We start from the raw sequence: 24,402 nt of genomic DNA on the forward strand, positions 1-24,402 counted from the left end.
ACACTAGTTTTTGTTTTAATAGCAATGCCCATTATTATAATAAATATTAAAATAGCACGATAATAATATCACTAAGTAATCTGATTGTGCTGATTTCACAGAGGGGAAAAAACATTACTCCTAGAAGTGGGGTTGCTGTTAATACAATGCAAACACCAACCTTACGGTGCCAGAAAGCAGAAGGAACACAGGATTTCTTAGCATCAGAGTTGATATGGTATTCACAATATCTTTTATTTTTTCTTGTGAGGAAGATTAGCCCTGAGCTAACATCCGATGCCAATCCTCCTCTTTTTGCTGAGGAAGACTGGCTCTGGACTAACATCCATGCCCATCTTCCTCTACTTTATATGGGACGCCGCCACAGCATGGCTTGACAACCAGTGCGTCGGTGCACGCCCGGAATCTGAACCGGCAAACCCCGGGCTGCTGCAGCAGAGAGCACACACTTAACCGCTACACCACCAGGCCGGCCCCTCATGATATCTTAATAACTAGAGGCATACAATAAATAATGACAAGGATTTTAATATGTTATAAATTATAATTATATTAATTATATTTCAAATCAACAGTAGAGTCAATATAATTGTGGAATTAAGTAAAATAGTTAATAAGTGGTATGTTATGGGGTATGGTATGGTATGGTGTGTGGTATGATGTGTGGGGTGGGGTGGGGTAGGGTATGATATAAAATAGATAATTGTCACACCTGCCCCAGTAGCAAGATTGAAAGCTTAGGGTGGAGGGCTCAGCTCATCCTGACATTAGGGCAAGTGCCCATGACAACCATGGTTTTAACCCTGTGAGCCACGGGGCCAACATCTGTCACACTGTCACCCTCATCGTCCAGCAGGGCGCCCAAGGCCTGGAATCCTCAGCCCTGCCACCCTTCTCTTGTCCCCTGGGTTTCATATTCACCAGTGGCTCCTCTGGTGGAGGGAGTAGGAAAGACTGAACAGGATGATGGAATATAAGATTGAAAGTGTTGGAGTGGATGCTGCCAGGATGGCCCCCTGCCTGCGTGATCCCACTACTGTCCTTCCCTGCTCTACACCGCCTGCCCACCACGACCAGGAGGAGGCTGAGTAAGGAGACACAGCACTGACCTTGTGGATGCTGGGGGAGGATGCAGATCAGAAACACTGGGGAGGGGAAGGATGGGGTGGTCAGGCGAGAAAGGGTTAGAGCTTGGTGTGCTGGGGCATGGGGAGAGGCTCTAAATCTTGAATTAGAGGACCTGTAACCAACCCACCCTCCCTTCCCCACCCCACTCCCACGCATTTGGCTCATTCTGTGTGGGGCAATCGGTAAACCTCGACGCTATTGCCATCATTCACTCATCCATTTAACAAACTTGTAGTGAGTGTCTACTTTGTGCTGGCGCCATGCTGTACCTTGGACACAGCAGAAACAAGACAAAGTCCAGGCATCATGGGGTTGATGGTCCCGTGGGGAGGGGGGAATGATAAACCAAAAAAAAGAAACATTTAATATTGGGTCAGACAGTGGTACTTGCAACACAAAGACAGAACAAAATAGGAAGTGACCTCAAGAAGTGTGTTACTTCAGATACCATGCTGTATGCTGGTGGGCTCTCCAAAGAAAGGAAAGAACAGCAAGGTGCACGAGCACTGGGGAAGCAGAGTACTCTCAGAGAACATAGCCAGGCAAAGGCCCAAAGTGGAGCCAGCTTCCTTCACATTAAGAACAGCCAGACTTGGGCTTGTTGACAAATAATAAAAACGATGACCAGCTACAACTGCAGGCTGTCCCTATGACCCCTTTTATTATAGTTATAACTTTACACCACAAACATTAAATGTAAATAATATTTAAAATAATGTAAAAATGCAAATAACAGAAATGTTATGTGAAAGTTCGATATACAAATATAAAAATTACGTAAGCCAATATATAATCATACAATACATATTTTTTATCATATAAAATAGAAACATTTTATTGTAATAAGGAATATACAATAAATATTACAATGTATTATATATTATAAATACATAATATCAATATAGTATATAATGATATGCACATATAAAATTATAGCTAATATACAAATCTAATTATTTATAGATATTTATAATCTAATATCTAATAATCTTTAATAAAATATAATTCAAATTATCACATGGTAAAACATAATACTTTGAGACTCATCCATGTTGTAGCTTGTGTCAAATCATTCTTTTTTATGGTGTCATAAATCAGCCTTTTTATGGCTGAGTACTATTCCATTGTATAGATGTACTACAATTTGTTTAATTATTCACCCACTAGGTTGTTTCCAATATTTTGGCAATTACGAATACAGTTTCTGTGAACATTTGAGTACATACATAATTTTTCATTTCTCTAGGGTAAATACCTAGGAGTGGGATTGCTGGGTCATAGGATAAGTATATGGTTAACTTTAAAAGAACTTGCTAAACTTTTGTCCAGAGTGGATATACCATCTTATCTTGACAACACATGAAAGTTTCCATTGCTCTGCATCTTTGCCAACTTTTGGTACCATGTTTTTATTTTTTATTTTTTTAGCCATTTAATAGGTGCACAGTGGTATCTCATCATGGTTTTAATTTACATTTTCCTGATGACTAATGATGTTGAATGTCTTTTCATCAGCTTATTGTATCTCATTTCCATGTGTATCTCATTTAACTGCATGGATGAATCTCAGAAACATCACATGAAATGAAAGAAGTCAGATTCAAAAGGAGCTATATATTCCCACATTTATATGACATTGTGGAAAAGGCAAAACTATAGAGACAGGAAACAGATCAGATCAGCGATTGTGAGGGGCTGGGAGTGGGGAGAGGGACTGAATAAAAAGGAATAGGAAGCAATTTAGGGGAGTGAAGGAACTGTTCTCTATCTTGATTGGGGTGTTGATTACATGATTGTATACCTTTGTCGAAACTCTCAGAACTGTACACTACAAAGGGTGAATATTACTTTATATAAATTATACCTCAATAGATCTGACTTTAAAAATATCTCAGTACTATAATAATAAATATAAAAGAAAAATAATTGAGAGTAATTTACAATAAAATAACATGTTTCCCTCTTGTGAGGTTTGGGGACAGCCATGCAGAGGTTGGTCAGATGCTTGTGTCAACTTATAACTAGTAATATTATTAACAACAGGACACTCTCTTTGGTCTCCACCAGCTCTGCTCCCTTCACGTGACCCATATTAAGTTACTTCATCCTCCATAATTCCATTTAACAAGTGAAGCAATTAAGGCCAGAGGAGGTTGGCCCAGAGTCGGTCGGCAGATCAGTGTTAGCACTAGGATTTGAATCCACGTCCACAGCTTGCACTATTCTGCTTGCATCACTCTTGTATAGTAAATGGGAGGCTCAGCATGTGGTCTCTTGGGTCTCCCCAGAAGCTCCCCAGCCCACTCCAGATGAACAATTCTCTGGAGGGGGTCTATGAGGCTAGGACCTCGTCCTCATCCCTCCCCCATCCCCCAGGGTTCCTGTCCATGCAAACAGAGGAGAAGCAATAACAGGAAATTTGCAGTAGCCGCACTGAGGGGTATCATGAAGCAGTGTGGGCAATGGAGAATCGGCAGACGTTGTGGTAGTGGGAGCCAATAGGGAAACAGCAGATACCACCAGGATTTAATGGAGGGGTCACAGATACAGTGTTAGTGGGTAATGGGCATCAACAGACATTGTGCTGGTTGTTAATGGCGGTCCTACAGAAAGGAGGGTAGTGAAGGCTCCAAAATGTAGATGGGTAATGTGGAGTTTATGGTGCATTGGCAGTCATTGCCCTTCCTTTGGGGGAGGGAAGCAGGTTAACGGTATACACCAGAGTTCAGAGAGGGTATTGGGGGCATCACCACATGCTGTGTTGGGAATGGTTACAGACACTGCTAGGTGGGATAATGGAAGATAATTAGTCATCATTATTGTGATGGACAAGTAATGGAGGGGGGACACAAGCCATCCTGATAGAGGTGTAATGAAAGTATCAGGAGATAATATTAACAGTTGGGTTGGGTGGGGAATATATACTATGGTTCGCTACTCTGAGAATTCTAATAAGTGGTCATCAATCACTACTTAAGTGAAAGGGGGAATAAATAGGAAGCATGGAGGTTACCAGACTTTGTCACAAGTGGGATGAAGTAACAGATATTATGCTGGAGGTAACTGTGGAAGAGGTAATGAGCAGCTCTCCAGATATACTTCCTGGAATTAATGAGGGGTGACAAACATAATATTAGAATAAGGTAAAAGGGGATATGGAGGGTGTCCAGACATTGTGCTGGGGTGGGGTAAGAAGAAGGTAATGGGGAGATCTCCAGACACTCTCCTGGGGGGTCGGCAAATATTGTCCTATGTTGGGGGATAATGGTGGGTCACAAGACATTGAGTGAAGCCTCAGATGCAGTGCCAGATGAGGTAAAAGGGGGTAACAGTGGATCACCAGACACTGTTCTAAGATAGGGAAGAGTGTACAGTGAATCATCAGATACTGTGAAGGGGTGAGATGAAGGGGAGCTAATGATGGATTAGACATAGGTCCAAGGTGGGGTAATGGGATGTGTCACTAAGCACTGTCCAATTTGGGAGTTAAAGTGGAATCCCCAGCCCTGCCCCCTTGACAAGGTTCTGCCCTCATCCTCAACCTCCATGCTGCCATTCACAAAGGTGAGAGCATCTCTGCACAACCCAACTATTTCCTACTCAGTGCTGCCAATGGACTGACCTGAAGGAACCATTCTGCTAGTTCCAGTTTGGCCAACCAGCAGCTAAGCATTCAATCAGACCCTCTGCCTGCATTTGTGAGGTCGTTGCTGCCCCAGTCTTGGGTCAGACACCTAACTTCTAAGGAAGGTCCACTCCTGTCTGCTCTCAGCCCCTCCATACTATTAGCTCTGGGCATACCTGTCAGGGCATGATGAGCAGGTCTGTAGGTCAGATTCTGGGATTGGCAAGGCCCCATCAAGGTGTGATTGGGGTGGTGTATGCTCAGGCAGAGTAAGCGGGCTCTTTTGCAATCACTTTGAAGCTGACTGTAGTACTTCAGAATCATGGCAGGGAATCCTGGAACACCAAGCATCTATGAGGGATTTCCTGTGCCTCAGTTCTTCCTTCTTTAAACAGGTTGGCATCAGGCCAAAAGGTTTACAATGATGTTACAGCTTTAGGGCCAGGAAGGAGGCATAGCTCAGGTAAAGACTGGAGGTGAAAAAGCCTGATGTGTTTTAGGAAAGTTGGTTCTCCCCATCAGAGCTTCTAATGCTGCAATACAGAAAGGATCAAAGGGAAGTCATGGGATGAGCAGGGTCAACACTCCACAACATGCATTTATAGAATGGCACCTGTTGTATGTCAGCCGTGGGTCTCGGCTCACAATGGTGAACAAAACAGGGGAAAATATTCTAGTGTGGGAGCCATCGACAAATAAGTTAAATATACAGGGCATCATGGCAATAAGTGCTATGGAAAAGGATAAAGGAAGAAGGGTGGGAGGTTGGAATTTTAAACCACGCAGGTAGTGAAGGGCAAAGAAGGCCCCTGTGAAGAGGTACCATTGGAAGAAAGACATGCAGTGAACCACGCAGATATAATAAGTAACTGTGTTCTTTGAAAAGGGCATTGCAAATGCAAAGGCCTTGAGTCAGGACGTAAACTGATGTGTTTGAGACACATGGGGGAGAAGGTCCTTCTGGAGTGCATGGCATGAAGATGGACACAGAAGACAGTGAAGGTATGTTGGGGTTTGTTTTAATGAATTATTGATTTGTTATTATTACGAAGGTCAGGTCATTAAAGAAGGCAAAGGAGCTGGAAGAACTGTGACAGCAAAAGGGAGACTGGGGTGAAGAGTTGACCAAGGTGACCTGAAAATTCTTACCTCAGAAGCTTTCCTGAGGGTAGCGGGAGTTCATAAGACACCATGCTGAGGACTAGATGAGGGTCAGCAAATACTGTCTGAGAGATATGGCAGTCAGCAAACATGGCATTTAGCACTAATGGGCAGTCATATGCAATTATGGGGTTCAGAAGGCAATGTGCTAGAGACTCATGAGGGTCAAAGGCACTCTACTGGTGGCTAATAAGGGGGGTTACAAGTCATGGTGTGAGAGGATAATGGGGAGTCAAAATATACTCTGAGATTTGTGTCTATATACTTAAAGAACTTTTTTTTATTGTGGTATCTCTTTGTTGATAGAAATAATTACTGGGGGATTGGATACACACAACCACGTTACAGTCAACAGAAAAATGGAAAAATACCCCAAATTCTGTTAAACAATGTGTGCTGCAACAAATATCTCACAGAACTTAGGGTTTGTCACTATCGTATATATTATGTTGTTCTACCATTCAACTTGTTGGCACTTTACCTGTTCCACAGTAAACAGGATTATCGTTAACATGATTTAACGATTATAATCTTTCCTATGCAGAATTTGGTAAGTGTTCCATCATATTTTTCATGACAAGGCTTCTAATGTATCAAACTGACAAAGTTCCTTCTCAGTATGAATGCCCCAAGGTTTAATAAGGCTGGTGACAATGTGGGAAGAGCATCCCTCATTCAGGGCCCTCTCAGAGGTCCTCTTCTGTAGTGAGCAACGTTCTGATGCGGCATTTCTACTTGGAATAATATGCATATTTTTCTGCTGCATGAATTCAGTAATGTACAATCAGAGCTGCTCTCACTGAGGTTTTCTCATTCTGTTTCTCTCAAGCATGAATACTCTGATGCACATTGAGCACTGATTTCTGAACGAAGCCTTTCCCACAGACTACACACTTGTAGGGTTTGTCTCCAGTGTGTGTTGTCTGGTGTTTATTCAAATTTGACCTGTCGGTGAAGGCCTTCCCACACTCAGCACACACATAAGGCTTCTCTCCTGTGTGAATCCGCTGATGCACTTGGAGCTGTGATTTCTTAGTGAAAGATTTGCCACAGTCACTGCATTCATAAGGTTTCTCTCCAGTATGAATTCTATGATGTATAATCAATTCTGACTTCTGTCTGAAGGTCTTCCCACATTCAGAACAGATATAGGGCTTTTCTCCAGTATGAGTTTTCTGGTGTTTACTGAGATTTGACCTGCCACTAAAGGCTTTCCCACACACAGCACACACATACGGTTTTTCTCCTGTGTGAATTGGCTGATGCACCAGGAGCTGAGATTTGGAGGTGAAGGATTTCCCACAATCACTGCATTCATAAGGTTTTTCTCCAGTATGAATTCTCTGATGAGTAATGAAGTTTGACTTCCGGATGAAGGCTCTTCCACACTCAGTGCATACATAAGGTTTCTCTCCTGTATGAATTTTCTGATGCACAATGAGTATTGATTTCTGGTTGAAAGCTTTCCCACATTCATGGCATTCATACTGTCTCTCTCCAGTGTGAATTTTCTGGTGTATATTGAGATGTGACTTCTGGGTGAAGGCTTTTCCACAGGTACTGCATTCATAAGGTTTCTCTCCAGTATGAATTCTCTGATGTGTAATCAAGTCGGACCTTTGCGTGAAGGCCTTGCCACATTTAGGACATATATATGATTTCTCTCCTGTATGAGTTTTCTGATGTGTAATGAGATTTGACCTGTTGGTGAATGCCTTTCCACATTTACTGCACATATAGGGTTTCTCTCCTGTGTGAATTCGTTTATGCACATGGAGTTGTGACTTGGAAGTAAAGGATTTCCCACAGTGACCACATTTATAAGGTTTCTCTCCCGTATGAATTATTTGATGTGCAATCAAGTGTGCCTTCTGGATGAAGGCTAGCCCACATTTTAGGCATACATATGATTTTTCTCCTGTATGAATTCTCTGATGCACTGTGAGTGCTGACTTCTGGGTAAAGGCTTTTCCACAATCACTGCATTCATAAGGTTTTTCTCCAGTGTGAATTCTCTGATGTATAATCAACTCTGACCTGTAGGTAAAGGCCTTGCCACATTCAGTACATATGGAAGATTTCTCTCTAATATGAACCTTCTTATGTGTAATGAGACAGGAACTGCCATTGAAGACTTTCCCATATTCAGTGCATATAAAGGGTTTCATTCTTGTGTGAATTCGTTCATGTACCTGGAGTTGTGACTTGGAAATGAAGGACTTCCCACAGTTATTGCATTCATATGGTTTTTCTCCAGTATGAATTCTTCGGTGTGCAATCAAGTGTGTCTTCTGGATGAAGGCCTGTCCACATTCAATACATATATACGATCTCTCACCTGTATGAATTTTCTGGTGCATCTTGAGCGTGGACTTTTGTGTGAATGCTTTGCCACAATCACTGCATTCATGGTGTCTCTCTCCAGTATGAATTTTCTGATGTATACTGAGATCTGAGTTATAAGAGAAGCCTTTCCCACATTCACTGCATTCATAGAGTTTTTCTCCAGTGTGAATTCTCTGATGTCTGAAAAGAGAAGATACTTGGAAAAAGGCTTTTCCACATTCACTGCACTTAAAGGGCTTCTCTCTAGTGTGGGTTTTCTGATGTGTAATGAATTCTGGTTTCTGTACAAAAGCCTTCCCACAATCAATACATACATAGAGTTTTTCTCCTGTATGAACTTTCAGATGTACCTTGAGTTGTGACTTCTGGGTGAAGATCTTTCCAAATTCAGCATATGCATAAGATTTCTCCCCAGTATGAATTTTCTGATGTTGAGAGGGTGCTTGTTTATAGCTGAGGATTTTTCCACATTGATTACGGTCCCATAATTTCTCTCCTGCTGGAGTACACTCACGGTCAATACAGGAAGAAATTTTACCATATTCAGCAATCTTATTAATGTTCTTTGATCCCCTGTTTCTATTATGACTGTGTAAATCTAAATTTTGCTTCAAAGCAATTCCAAATGAGTCACATTGATGGGGTCTTTTTAGGGAAGAAATGTTTCGGCTCACATGAATTATTTTTCTAATGTGCTTATATTCATAATCCCTCTCTGTAGTCAATATTTTCTTGATGAAAGGAACATCCTTTAAAGATTTGTTTTCTCTTCGCCGATAGCTCTCTATCTGGTCACCAATCTGCCACAATTCTTCTAGAATGAAATACAACAAAACATCACTTGTAGCATCACCTTCCCTCTCAATGTAGAAAGAAAGTTTTTCAGAAATTCTCTGTTGTGAGGTTTGAAACCCAAACTCTCCTTCTTAAAGGAAAAGGAAGAGATGATTTTAGCTCAAATAGCAGCTAGCAGAGGCTAGAGGGGAGGGCCATATGGCTTATTCAGGTTGAACACAAAGAAAAGGATGAGGGTGAATCATTGACTCAGGAGGCTTGGTGATAGTGGTGATAGGAAACATTCTGGAATACAATGCAGCAGTTAGAGGAAATAAACTTTATGAACATATTGCACCATGGGCAGAAGTGGAAAAAGTAAGGCAAAGAACAAGATACATAGCACAATAACATTTATATAAACTAATAATACATACCCCAAGTCACTTTAAATTTTAAAAGAACATGCATGAATTAAAAAATGTTTCCATCATATAAAACAATTGCCTATGGTGGGAAGTGAGATGGGTGTGGAGAAACCAAGAAAAGGGAATAAATTAAAAAATAAAATAATACAGAATCCTTAGATTGATGATAATAGTGTGTCCTGAATGAGGCCCATGATTAAACTCAAACCTTCTAAAGTGAAGTACAGAAATAAGCAATTATAAAAATCAGCCAAGCAGGCAAAGAGACTCCAGTCAATGTGAAGTCACTCAAGTGAAAAGTCAGAAAAGTACTCCTACAGGTTAAGTGACAGTGACCCCCTAAGTCATCAGTTAGATGAAAGGCATGGGGAACGGGGAACTGAGAAATCTTATGTCAGTATCTATGGAGAAAATCAGAAGAGAGCCTGGTTGGATAAAGTTCTGAAGCATCTCACAGTGAGAAAGAAATGAAAGAGGACTAGCAGGAGTGGGAGTGTGTGACATACAGGAACTTTGAAAGAAAGCAGGTCCATGAATGCCTGAACGTATAAAGAAAGAATCTCAGACGATGGGGAAGGCAGAAAGAAAAAGAATGTTAGGGAAAAGGAGCATAACCAAGAAAAAAAAATCTTTAATAAGGCAGATTGGCACGTGATATACAGACTCCAAAAAGCCCAGGAAGAAGGCAGAAATGCCAAAGGCATTTGTGTGGAAGGCATTTAATTATCTGAGAGGTCAATGTCACTGGTCCTCAAGCAATACAAAAAATTTAGAACCTTCCAGAAAAGTCATCTTAATAGCATTTCAAAGGTGCCAGTTTTTCTCAAGATAGCTGAGATCTACTCCCCTGTCTCCCATCAGTCTGGGTCACACTCACTCACCCAGACAGCTCTGATGTGGGCTCTCACCCTGCAGTGCCCATGGCTCCTTTCCTTGCTCCAACATGAAAACCTCTGGGTCAGGAACTTGATACCCTGTTCATGAGAAATGAGAAAAGGTCTGGGTCCAACCAATTGTGTTTCTGACCCCAAACAATAAAGTCTTGTTGTTCAATGAGGCTTTGTTCTTCAGGAAAGTAACCATATATCTCTGGGAACAGTGGAATATTCAGAGTGTCCAAAAGGGATAAAGAATCCTGGACAAATCAAGGAAAAACATCACATATATCAGATGTCTCACAGCATTCAGCAACTGAGAATGGAAACACTCTCAGTGGGGCCTTCTCTCAGACACCCAGGCGACTATGCTTACCTACTGAAAGCAGGTGGCTGTAAGTCTCCAGCATCACATCTCGGTACAGGTTTCTCTGAGCAAGGTCTAGATGCTGCCACTCCTCTCTGCTGAAATCCACAGCCACGTCCTTGAAGGACACTGATCCCTGTAAGAGCACATTCCTGCTCAATGTGAATGGTTAGCTTTGGGGGGATGGAGAGACTACAGGAATATGGAACGTGGATTTTGTTAATTTACCTCCTCTTTTTAAAAACTCAACTCGCCATTTTCCTAACATGTTATTATGAAAGTTTTCAAACACACAGAAAATTTAAAAGAGTTGTAGAGTGAAAACCTATATACCCAACACTTAGAATCTATCACTAACATTTTACTCTAGTTGTTTTACCACACATTTACCCATCCTTTTTTATCTATCCATCAAGACATCTTACATTTTTGTGCATTTTAAAGTAAACTGTAGATGCCAGTACACTTCCTCCTAAATACTTCAGAATGCAAACCATTAACTAGAGTATAACATCTGTTTACCTTTTTTAAAGTAAAATTTACATACAATGAAACATAGAAATCCTCAGTGTACCATATGAAGTTTTGACAAATGCATACACCTGTGTAATCCAGGAACTTTTAAAAAATTATATTTCATATAGGGTGCATATTAAATATCTAGTTTTACATAGTATTTTGTAGAAGAAAGAAATCCAATAAAGAACTTCTGCTATTTGTTCTATACTATAGTCAATAAATTATTTGTTTTTCAAACCTGCAGACTGAAATAGACTCTCCTGTAGTCTTCTGGCAACTGGATGAACAACCTGCAATGCAGTTTCTGAGCAATTTAGGACCAGCCATTACACTAGTCCTGGGAACACAGAAATAATTATTTATGTTTCTAATCTTCTAGCAACTTAGAAGACTTGGTAAATAAATAAGACCTAAGTTTTTTTTTTTTTTTTGTGAGGAAGATCAGCTCTGAGCTAACATCTGATGCCAATCCTCCTCTTTTTCTTTTGCCGAGGAAGATTGGCCCTGAGCTAACATCCACGCCCATCTTCCTCTACTTTATATGGGATGCCACCACAGCATGGCTTGATAAGCAGTGCATCGGTGCACGCCCGGGATCCAAACCCGTGAACCCTGGGCCACTGAAGTGGAGTGCGTGCACCTAACCACTTGCGCCATTGGGCTAGCCCCAAGACCTAAGTTTTGAAAGAAGAGAAAAAGAAGACACATAGTCACTAAAGTGTCAAAAAGTATATCTCTATGTGGATAACACTGATTGCCCAAAAAAGGAAAAAGTATATTGTACATGGGGAAGTAAATTTATATCAGTTGAGGGATTTAAGTTGGAAGATGAGAAGTATAATACAGAATGGGGAGGAGCGGGAGGTCGTCTCCCAGAAAAGACAAAAGCAAAAGTGTGGAGATAAGAAAACACATGATGAATGTGGAGAACAGCAAATAGCTCTATGTAAATGGACTGAAGTCTGCATGACACGTCAGGAAGGCGGTTTTGGGAAAAATAGTTTGATCATAGAATAAGTCTGGATTTAAAAATTTTTTTCTATAAAATCTATATTGTAGAATAACCAAATAAATGATGAGGAAAAGTTCCTTATAGAATGATTCTAGCTAATAAATGAAGAAGTTAGGATAGAATCAGAATATCATCATTTTGTAACTCCTAATGAAAAATGGATTTAGACAATAATCATTAATGGTTGCTCAACTGTTTCAGGTGAAAGGCTGAAGAGAAGTTTACAATGGATGGATCAACTAATAATATCTGCATCCACTGATCAATTTTAACATCACAAAAAGAGAGATAACCAGATATCATGTGCCTCCTGACATGATATAGTAATTAATTTCATTATATCACCCATTAAGTAGTCTTGCCAAAGAAAAAGAAAAATCTAACCTGAATCTCATTAAGCCTCCAGATCTAACAAATCATTCATAGGTAATGTGAAGGACAGAGGAACATATTGAACGATATCAGTCAGCTAAATCCAGAAGGCAGAAAATGACCTGTTTCTTCAAAAAATAAATTACAACAAAAAAAATATGGAGGAGAATCTTTTCTTTATTAAAAGAGATTTAAGAGTCATACTAACCAAATGCAACTTGTGGACCTTGTTTGGCTCTTAGTTAAAACAAACCAACATTAAAAAGACATTTATGGCATGTATAGAGAAATTCAATGGCTTAGCGGTTAAGTGCTTCTGCTCCAATCCTGGCGGCCTGGGTTCGGATCTCGGGCGCGCACAGACGCACTGCTTGTCCGGCCATGCTGAGGCTGCATCCCACATACAGCAACTAGAAGGATGTGCAACTATGACATACAACTATCTACTGGGGCTTTGGGGAGAAAAAGGGGAAAAAAAAAAAAAATGGAGGAGGATTGGCAATAGATGTTAGCTCAGGGCCAGTCTTCCTCAGCAAAAAGAGGAGGATTGGCATGGATGTTAGCTCAGGGCTGATCTCCCTCACAAAAAAAAAAAAAAGATCCAGCAGTTGGAGGAGGGAGGCTAGTTTTAGCTGAAATAAGAATGGCAGAATGTTGATCACTAATAAAGCAGGGCAATAGGTACAACAGATACAAGGGCTCCTTATACTATTCTCTTTACCTTTGTATACACTTAGATTTTTTTCATAATAAAATGTTTTTAAAAAAACATAATCCTCCATATAAAAAAAATCTAATCTGGAAATGCATAATTGAAAGAATAGCTATTTCCACTTGAAATCATAAACATTTAAAAAAAAGGTTTATAGGGACTTGAACACCCCATACTCAGCAATTTATAGAAATAATAGACAGGAAATTATCAATGATATAGAAGAACAAACAACAGGATCTAATCAATATTTATAGAATACTCCAACCAACAACAACAATAGAATACACATTCTTTTCAAGCACCCACAGAACAATGACCAAGACAGGCCATATCCTAGGCTGTAAAACAAACTTCAATAAATTTAAAAGAATTGAAATAATACAAAGCATGTTCTCTGACCATAATGTAATCAAACTAAAAATCAACAACAGAAAGACAAGACAAAAATCTCCAAAGGAATCATATTAGAAAATAATAACAAAAGCTATATGGAAAGTCACAAAATATTTGGAAATTAAGCAACACACTTCTAAATAACCTATGTCAAAGAGGAATTCTCAAAAGAAATTTAGAAAATACAAAGAACTAAAAGAAAGTGAAAATAATAACATATCAAAATCTGTGGGATGCAGATAAAGCAATGCCAAAAGGGAAATTTAGAGAACTGCTTAAATTAGAAAAAGAGAAACAAACGATCTAAAAAATGGGCAGAGGATGTGAACAGACATTTTTCTAAAGAAGACATACAGATGGCCAACAGGTACATGAAAAGATGCTCAACATCATTAATCATCAGGGAAATGCAAATCAAAACCACAAGAAGATATCACCTTACACTTGTTAGAATAGCTATTATCAAAAAATTTATATGTAAGAAATGAAAAGTGCTGGTGAAGATGTGGAGAAAAGGGCTATTGTGCACTCTTGGTGAGAATGTAAATTGGTGCAACCACTATGGAAAACAGTAGAGAGGTTCCTTAAAGAATTAAAAATAGAACTATCATATGATCCAGCAATTCCACTTCTGGGTATTTATCCAAAGGAAACAAAAACACTAACTCGAAAAGACATCTTCACTCTCATGTTCACTGCAGCATTATTCACAATAGCCAAGACAGGGAAGCAAGCTAAGTGTCCATCAACGGATGAATGGATAAAGAAGATGTGGTATATTTAAACAATGGAATATTATTCAGCCATAAAAAAAAAAAGGAAATCTTGCCATTTACAACAGCATGGATGGACCTTGAGGGCATTATGCTAAGTGAAATAAACAATGGAATATTATTCAGCCATAAAAAAAAAGGAAATCTTGCCATTTACAACAGCATGGATGGACCTTGAGGGCATTATGCTAAGTGAAGTAAGTCAGACAGAGAAGGACAAATACCGTATGATCTCACTTATACGTGGAATCTAAAAAAAAAACAAACTGAAGTCATAGATACAGAGAACAGATTGGTGGTTGCCAGAGGTGAGGGGTGGGTGGTGGGCAAAATGAGGGAAGATGGTCAAAAGGTATACACTTGCAAGTTATAAAATGAGTCAGTCATGAAGATGGAATGTACAGCATGGTGACCATAGTTAATACTATTGTATTGTATATTTGAAAGTTGGTAAGAGCAAATCTTAAAAGTTTTCATCACAAGAAAAAAATTTGTTAACTATATGTAGTGATAGATGTTAATTAAACATTGTGGTGATCATTTCACAATATATACAAATATTGAATCATGTTGTACACCTGAAACTAATATAATGTTGTATGTCCATTATATATAAATTAAAAAAACGGAAAGGAGAAAGTTCTCAAATCAATATCTAAATTCCTACCTCAAGAAACTAGATAAAGAAGAAAATAAACTCAAAGCAAGCAGAAGAAAGAGTATTTTCAAAACAAAATATTCTGGCATGGGCAAGATTGGAAGATCAGTCACAAGGCCCATGGAGCATTCCTGTGAGAGGATACGCATTTCTTACTGACCCATAGCAAGGCTGCAGTCAGGCTAGTCAGGTTGATATTCTTTATTAAGTAATGAGGTAAAACTGATATCGAGTACGAAGGTGAGAAAAAGGGACTCAAATAATTCTCAGTTATCAGTTTTGTGTAACTACAGTTCCTGGTGCCACAGATGGATTTAAGGACTACAGGAGGAGGCTGGGGGAAGACGACAAGAAATAATAACTTAAATTTTGTACATCTTGAGATTTAAGGTGATAAGACATATACAAGGATATTCACTAGATAGCTGGATAGAGAGCTACTATGGAGATGAAGATTCAGGAGTTGTGTGTACAGAGCAGGTCACTGAATTCAGGGGAGGGAACAAGCATGCAGGAAGGACAAGGATACCGAAAGTATCAAAGATACTTGTGGTTTTTAACATCTAAAATTATGATCCTTGAAAGCTATCTTTTTTATTTCTTCATTTAATTGTGTTCAGAGATTATAGTTTGCTTCTTTGTGATTTGTTGACTCTGTTTATGGCGCTTAGAACATTGTCCTTTCTTTGAAAATGTTCCCTATATATACTTGAAAAGAATATATGTACTTTAATTTTTCTTTTTCATACACTTGCATATTCATACCCTACACACACCAAACCCCCGGCCCCCAAACCCAATGTCATCAAGAATTTAACAGGGGATAAAGGGATAATTCGGTACATGTGTGTGGTGATGGGTTGTAATTAGTATTTTGGTGGTGAACATGATGTAATCTATGCAGAAATAGAAATATAATGATGTACACCTGAAGTTTTTACAATGTTATAAACCAATGTTACTGCAATAAACAAAAAATTAAAAAAAAAAAAAAGAATTTAACAGGGGATCAAGATGATGTCATATTAGTATCTTTGACTCCTTGCCAAATGAGCTTCTTATAAATAGTTTGTCCAGGAAAAAAATCTCCTCACTCAAAGATAATAATAAACATCTGCTGATGTACAAAGATACTATAAGCAAAAAGAATGAAAGAAACATACTAGAAATAAATTGCCACACAACAGAAGAAAACACATTCACCATGAATTCAAGGAATTCACTAAAATAATTAACTACTTAAAATAAATAGGTATATTAAGAGTCTACAGAAGAAATAACAGAAAAACAGGCTGGGAAATGGTTAAATTTTTGAAAACCAAATGGGCAGAACTCAGTAAAGAAGTGAAAAAGAAAGACAAAGCAATACAGAAATGAAGGTCTCTCTGAGAGCAACGAAAACATCCCATGAAAAACACAAAAAGTGGCAAAGAGCAGATTAAGACAAGACAGCAACATGAAATGGAAATAAGGAAATTTTTTTTTCTATTTTTAAAGGAAAAAAGAAAAATAGTTCAATAAAGACATCCAACAAACAAAAGAATCTTTGAAGAGGCAGTATAGAACTCTTATTGTTATTCACAGTACAAATTTAATAGCTACTGTCTAAAACAAGAGATTAGAAGATTTAGTTCAACAAGCTAATGTTATAAAGGTGACTCTAAAAGAACCAAACAAACAAACAAAAAAATCCAAACCTTCCAAACTGCCAGAAAGGACACAGAAACAAAGCAAAAATACAGAGTATATAGTGAAAGATACATAACAGAAGCATCCGCATCAGATGTGTAACATAAAATGCATCTTTCCACTGCTGCACAGAAGAAACGCACGAGGACTCCAAAGGATGATGGGAAAAAGATGAGCAAAGGCCCATCTGGAAACGCAAACAGAGAGGAAATAGGAACCTCCATCCTGATAGCAGCGAGAGCTGAATTCTAGGGAAAAAATATTAAATACGACAAAAACACAATCTAAAACGAATTCCAGATCTCATTACTATCACTGCACCAAATTACATAGTCTCAAAATTTATAAACAGAGACTACAGGTAAATATAGATAGAAATACATTTGTGGTAGCAAACTTTAAATAATAGCTCTCAGCTTCATAAGATAAAGTGAAAAAAATAAGCAACACTGTAAAAACCTCATAACTATATAAGATATCTTACTGATAACAAATTCCGTATCCTGGAAACATTCTTGTCGAGTGTCTATGTAACATTCAGAAATATTAAACAGAAAATTTGCGCACACATACAAAAAGTTAATATTCCAAAAGCAGAATAAAATCAATGCAAATAAATCTCTCCAAAGCTGCAATCCTCTTTTTATTAAAAGTAGAATTTTTTAAATAAAAATCTTAACACCTAAGTGAAAATGTGGTAAATAGTAATTAAAGATTTGGTGGGAAATTTAATATGTTCCTAGAAATCCATCCTTTCATCCAGATTTTTAAATTTGCATGAGATAAATTATTTTTCTAAATTATTTTTGAGCACTGTTTTGCTGTATATCATACCTTCTGATATATAGTATTTTTATTATTTCAAGATATTTTACTATTTTAATTTTGACATCTTTGACTTTGGAGAGGATTACTGAATGAAAAAATAGTGTCTGCTTCAAATGTGTCCCTGTGATAAACGCTATTTGGCTACTGTTTTCATCTACTCTTGAATGCAGTGACTTCTGAATCTATGTGCATAATTTCCAATTCCTTTACTGTCTTTGACTGGTTTGAGTATCAAGATTAACATTGTAAACAAAATAAACATCAAAAACAAGGCTGGGAATAATTTTAGACATCATCTTTTACCCAAAGCTTGGCATAAAGATCAACTATAAAACCACATGACCTTTTCCACTATTTCTGACTGTGTTGGAAGCAATGATCAACATTTTAATTTCTTCAAGGACTTTTGAGCCATTTGTTTTTACCAATTTTGACATTTATTTTTTGTAAAATTTGATCCCTTTTGTTTAGGTTTTCATGTTTTTGTATATGATTTTATATAATATCCATTCATAATTGTTTTAGTCTTTGGTATAGCATTAACTGTTTTGTTACATACTTTATGTGCATCTTTACTCCTTTTTCTTGATCATCACCACATAGAAGCAACTTGTGCTTCTCTCAAACATCTTTAGCAATTATTTTTGTTCTCTGTGTAACTGATTTCTTCCTTATCTTTTTTTAGTCCTTATTGTTATTTTGTATTTATTGAGTTCTTTTTCTAACTTCAGCTGAAAGCGTAACTCATACCTCAGGTCTTTTTTTCTTTGTCCAAACTTCCAGGATTCCTTAAAAAAGCATTTAAATCTATATTTTTTCCCTATATCTACAGTTTAGCTTCACCACACAACTTTAAAATGTAGTCCTTTATTTAAACTCAACTCAAAGAATTTTATAAGAAGATCCTTTATGATTTCCCTTTAAAGAATATTTATGTAGAAAAAAATTTTAAGCTTTTTCAGATGTGGCGGTTTCTTTCTGCTAGCCTTTTACTTTTTAAAAAAAATGTTTTTTTTTTTAATTGCAGTAAAATATACGACATAAAATTTACCCTTTTAGCCATTTTTAAAGGTACAGTTCAGTGGCATTAAGTCCATTAACAATGTTGTGCAAAAGCCTTCTGCTTTCTATTTCTAATTTAATGCTCTTGGCCAGAGAATAGAATCAATACTATAGCAAAGGTTTACATTTTTTGTCTGCTTTGATCAGTAAGTTTTTGAGAATAGTTGATAAAATGGTCAATGGTATATTTAATGATTTCTGTTCATTTTTCCTTAATATAGTTCAAAGATATTAGTCAAATAAATATTGACAATTTTTATAATTCTTGGTATATTCAAAGTTTTATAAGTTTTAAATCCCTCTTGTTCCCTTTGGATGTTTTTCATCTTAAATTCCTTTTGATCTGTTCCTAAAATTGTAGCCCTAGGTTTCTTTTAGTTTTTGTCTCTCAGTCAATTTTTCCATTCCTTTTTTTTTATTTATTTATTTTTAAGATTTTATTTATTTATTTTTCCCCCTAAAGCCCCAGTAGATAGTTGCATGTCATAGCTGCACATCCTTCTAGTTGCTGTATGTGGGACGCGGCCTCAGTATGGCCAGAGAAGTGGTGCGTCAGTGCGCGCCCGGAATCCGAACCCAGGCCGCCAGCAGCGGAGCGCGCGCACTTAACCGCCAAGCCACGGGGCCGGCCCCATTCCTTTATTTTTAAACAAGGAGAAAAGCAGCCCCTGATAGCTGAGAGTTGGCCTGGCACTATCAGTTAGTCTTCAGTGTTGCCGGGAGCTGGCCAGGCAGGATCAGCTACCGCATGGTGTTCTCCCGTCACACAAAAAACACACATCACCAACATCAAACAAGACCACTCTCTGATCGTGATGATGCAAGACAAAACCAAGACCACTTTGTAATCATATCTGAGAGCAAACAAAAATAAGAACATTGTTCAAACCACAGAAGTGATCAAACATCCCCTTATTCTGGCTAATCAAGTGACTGCTGCTTCTTTACCAATTACAGCTTTCATCTCACTTCATTCTTCCTATCTTCTAGATAAAAATTATTAACATACCCAATCACAGAATTGCCCAACAGCAACAGAAGTGGAGGTTCACTAAAATTCAGCTGAGATTCACTGCCTCTAACTAAAAGCCTGAACTGAAATTCCACTACTTCTTAAATATACAATAGAAAAAGAAAACATGACAAGAATGTCCACTGCTGCATTGTTCATAATATGTATTGTATTTTACCAAATGTTAAAAAAGCAATACACAAAAATGTGTCTAGTATGCCACTTTTTGTGATATGCAAAGAAAAAAAAATTTTATAATTGTTTTTACTTGAATAAACAAACTATGCAGTCAAAGAAAACTAAGATTGGTCATTTGTATGGGGGCAACTTGGGCAAGCTGGGAACAGAGGTGGGCGAACCACAGTCCTGTCCTTCCCCTGAATTTCTTTCACTATTGTAGTTTTCCCTGAATTCCTTCCCACATTTCTTTAATTTCTGAACTAAGTGTATATATTACCTATTCAAAAAATTCAACTATCACAATATCTTCAGAGAGATAAGAAATAAGATTACATCCATGAAATAAGAACAGGATGCTAATAAAACAGAATATTTATAAAGCAAACGAGAGTTTTTGAAAATTAAAACTTTGACTTAAAACTCTGAATTAAAATATTGATAACAGCAATGAGAAACTCAACAGAAGGGCTGGAAGACAAAGCTCACAAACTTGACCAAAAAGGAGAGTAGCAAAGAAATAGAAAATAGTAGAGGAAAAAAATGGAGAACCAATATCTGAAAAACAGAAATTTCAGAAAGAGAACAGAGCAAATATTTGTCCTGGGGGAAGCAGTTTAGGAAGAAATAGAGAAATACTTTCAAAATTCTGCACAAAAGTGATTTCTAAACAGGAATTTTATCCTCAGCCAAAAGATGAACACAGCATGAGGACAAACTAAAGAAGAGTTTTCCTCTCCACTGTCATACAGTTGGCCTCTAGATGTGGAGACGTTACCCATGTGTTGCTCAATCTTGGCAGAAAGATCAAGATGTTTCAGAGGCAGTAGGAGAGTCTGGCTGTTTCTTGTGGCCCATCTGACTTTGCCCTGAGGCTCTGGTGACAGATCAGAGCTATCTATTCCCAGGATGAATTCCCACCCCCTGGCACTCCCCTCCTTACCTCACAGGAGCTGCCATGTTTTTCTGGAGACAGGACCAGGGATGTCTGGGGAGAGGTCCAATTAGCTGGCATGGTCATGCTGGCTCTCAAGCTGGCTCTCAACCTTTATTCTCTCAGGAGCCTAAAGCTTGGTGGACATCTGTGAACTCCAGCAGAGCTGCTGGGGAGAGGTGGGCTGGAGTCTGGAGGAAGATCTGGCCCAGGGGCTCCCCAGAGACACCAAGAAACCTGGAAAGACAATGTCCACCTGGTCAGTCATCCAACATCCACCACATAAACATTTCCTGGGAACATCAAGGTGTAGTTCCTTGAGCTAGTCACCACAGAGCAATGGTTCTCAAACTTGGGTGTGCATTCGAATCACCTAGAGGTTTTGTTAAACTACAGTTAAAAATTCTCAGCCTCACTGCCACAACTTCTGATTCGGTAGGTCTTGGGTAGGGCCTGTCTTAATCTCTTTGGGCTGCTCTAACAAAATGCCACAGACTGGGTAGCTTATGAACAACAGAAATTTATTGCTCACCTTTCTGGATGCTGGAAAGTTCAAGATCAAGGGACCAGCATAATCAGATTTTGGTGAGGGCCCTCTTCCTGGTTCATAGTCAGTGCCTTCTCGCTGTATCTTCACATGGTGAAAGGTGCTAGGGAGCTCTGTGGGATCTCTTTTATAAGAGCACCAATCAGATTCCTGAGGGTTCCACTCTCATGACCTAATCATCTCCCAAAGGCCCCACCTTCTAATACCATACTTTTGGGGGTTAGGATTTCAACATATGAATTTGGGAGGACACAAACATTCAGACCACAGCAGGGCCCAAGAATTTGCATTTCTAATTCGTGCCCAGGTGAGCTAATGCTGCTGGTCCAGAACCCACATTTTGAGAACCAGTGCTGTGGAGAATACAAAGTTTAACAAAACCTGTGATAGATATAAGTCATGGTAAAATATGAGAAAAACCATGAGATACAGAGTAACATTACTGAAGATTTGAATCGTAGCTCCGCTACCTTCCAGCAAAGTTATTTCAGTTTTAGTTTCAAAAATGAGAATGAAAGTGCCTACCTCATAGAGTTATGAAAATTAAATGAGATAATGCTTATAAAGTACTCAACACCCCCTTGGCACACAAGAAGCCGGCAATAACTATTAATAATTACCATGTGTTATTAGCTATTAAAACTTAATATAAAAAACAATGTAATCAAAATAAAACAATAGACTAAACAATACTGATTTATATATATGACAAAAGTGACATTCACTTAAGTGTGCATAAGACATTCATTGCATAAATGGCACTGACATAACTGGCCATCCACCTGGAACAAAACACACTAGATCCCATTACACACTGTACATTAGACTGAATTCCAGCAGAACTAAACATTTCAAGTATATGTATTTTAAAAACTCCAAAGAATATTAAAACAAATTTTAGGAGTATATGTTTGTATAACATTGTGGTGGGGTTGGTGGGGTAGGAGGGATCCTATTACACGAGAGAAAACCCAGAAACTATAAAAGAAAAAACAAATATTTCTGATTTGATATTTCCTAATTACAGGTTAAAATACAGCTTAAAAATCAAAATGAAGATAAATACAAAAAATTTTCAATATGTGATGATAGGCGATCCCTAATGTTAAAAAAAAAAAAAAAGAATCCAGCAATCAATAAGAAAAAACAAGCCCAGAAAAAAACTGGACAAAAGATATAAAAATTCACAGAAAAGGACATTTAAATGGCAATTATCCAAAATGATGCCGACTTTACTAACAGGAAAATGCATTAGAGCAATCAGATAAATTTTCCCTCAGAACTGTAAAAACTTAAAAACATCTAGTGCTGGAAAGCATTTGGGAAAATGAGCTCTTTTATAAATTGTGGGTGGGAGCTTGAATTGCTATAATATCTTTTGAGTTATTTAGTCATATCTATTATTAAAAATACACATAACTGTTCCTAATAATAGTTTCAAATATATAAACCATAAACTGACAGAAGGAAGGACAAGTGGACAAAACGCCTTTCCAGTGTGAGTTTACCTTTCTCTGTAATTAATTAAGCAGACAAAATAATCTGTTTAATATAATATAATATGAAACAATACAATACAATTAATAGAGAACACACATTGTTTTTATGCAATGGATGTGACATTTATGAAAACTGACCATGAACTAGGCCATAAAGCAATTTTTAAACTCGAGCATTACCTAGAGGCATTATTTGAGAGAGAATGTACTTCTAAATATCTCATGGGTCAAAGATAAAATAACTGAAATTAAAACAAACACTAAGATTTGAACAATAAAGAAAATGCTACACACCTAAGCTTGTGAATGTTTAGAAAGTAAACTCATCACAGACCCTATAGATCCCCACAGCTGAAGCCACAGGCTCCCATCACTGAGCCCACAAACCCCAATCACCCATCTCAAAGAGCCCTACCATTGCCCAGAGAGACCCCTATCACTGACCTCACAGATACCCATCAACGGAGGCCACAGACTCCTCCATCGCTGAACCCCAAAACCACTATTACTAACCCCACAGACAACCGCTCCGTCACTGGTCCCACAGAATCCGTAATCGCGACCAACAAAAATCACCTCAGAGACCTCTCGGAATCGAAACGAGGAGACGCTCCTGACATCAGCGGCCAAAAAAAAAAAAAAAAGCCTTCGCAGATCACTTCCGCTTCCGGTCAGATCTCTAGCACCTCCCTCTATGGCCTGGGTATTGCGCATGCTCTGATTTACCTTGGAAGCCGCATTCAGCCAACAGTCAACATGGCGCAGCTACGTTATTGTTACTGCGCAGTTTCCGTAAGGCGCTGTCGGGCTGAGAACATGACCGCACCCAATGGTGCCTGTGCGTGCGGGCCGCCATCTTGGGGGCGTGTCTATTCCGTGTAGCGGAGGAATAGGCCTCTTGCCGGTTTTCATAGACCGAGGCAGGGACTGTCACATAGATGCAGGAGTTTGGCCCTTGTCTGGGTAGATATCCGGGGGGAGGAAGGTATTGGAGATGGGGTCCGGCGCTCTATGTTCTATTTAGAAAACATAAATTGCCCCTCTGGATACAGCACGGTGCGGAGAGCAATTACCTGCTGGGAGAAACCAGTGGGGGATGAGGGGAGAAGTCAAGATGGCACAATCCGCTCTTTGGAGAAAACCACTCAGGGAAAGGGTGGAGAGGTCAGGATGGGACTCCGTTCCTGAGCGAAACCACCCGGCAAAACAGAGAAATGTCAAAATGGGCAGTCTGCTGCAGGAAGGGTATACAGTCTTTAATAGGAGAAACCACCCGGAGAAATTGGGTAGAAGTTGGGATAGGCCAGTCATCTCCTGAGAGATACCCCCAGAGGAAGGTGTCAGCTTCCGAAGGGCTGGTGAAGGGGATGGAGACTAGAATCCCCACTAATCTCCATTAGTATCCACTCTACCTCAAGTAAAACAATAGTAGGCAGCAATAATAAAAATAATAACGGTCTTTAATATAGCCAACGTGTGACTAAAAGCTCCTAAGGAAAACTGCTTTT

The 24,402-nt window shown here is 38.6% G+C and overlaps 1 protein-coding gene across 4 annotated transcripts; it reads right to left on the minus strand.

Annotated features, from left to right (window-relative positions):
• Positions 1–2,065: 2,065 nt before the first annotated feature.
• On the minus strand, positions 2,066–23,530 carry ZNF585A (zinc finger protein 585A). Of its 4 annotated transcripts, none has more exons than XM_058529128.1 (5): positions 23,471–23,530; positions 20,858–21,085; positions 10,714–10,840; positions 10,344–10,436; positions 2,066–9,074 (listed from the first exon to the last, which is right to left on the minus strand). In XM_058529128.1, the coding sequence occupies exons 2-5, from the start codon at positions 20,933–20,935 to the stop codon at positions 6,739–6,741; spliced, it is 2,634 nt and encodes an 877-aa protein (XP_058385111.1). In that variant the 5' UTR covers positions 20,936–21,085; positions 23,471–23,530; the 3' UTR covers positions 2,066–6,738. The 4 variants fall into 4 exon arrangements, with proteins under 4 accessions (XP_058385111.1, XP_058385108.1, XP_058385107.1 ...); XM_058529125.1 differs by having other exon boundaries at positions 23,408–23,507; XM_058529124.1 differs by having other exon boundaries at positions 23,339–23,507.
• Between the last annotated feature and the right edge of the window lie 872 nt (positions 23,531–24,402).

Source organism: Diceros bicornis, chromosome 34 (genome assembly GCF_020826845.1).
Source record: "Diceros bicornis minor isolate mBicDic1 chromosome 34, mDicBic1.mat.cur, whole genome shotgun sequence".
In the NCBI taxonomy this organism is placed as follows: Eukaryota; Metazoa; Chordata; class Mammalia; order Perissodactyla; family Rhinocerotidae; genus Diceros; species Diceros bicornis.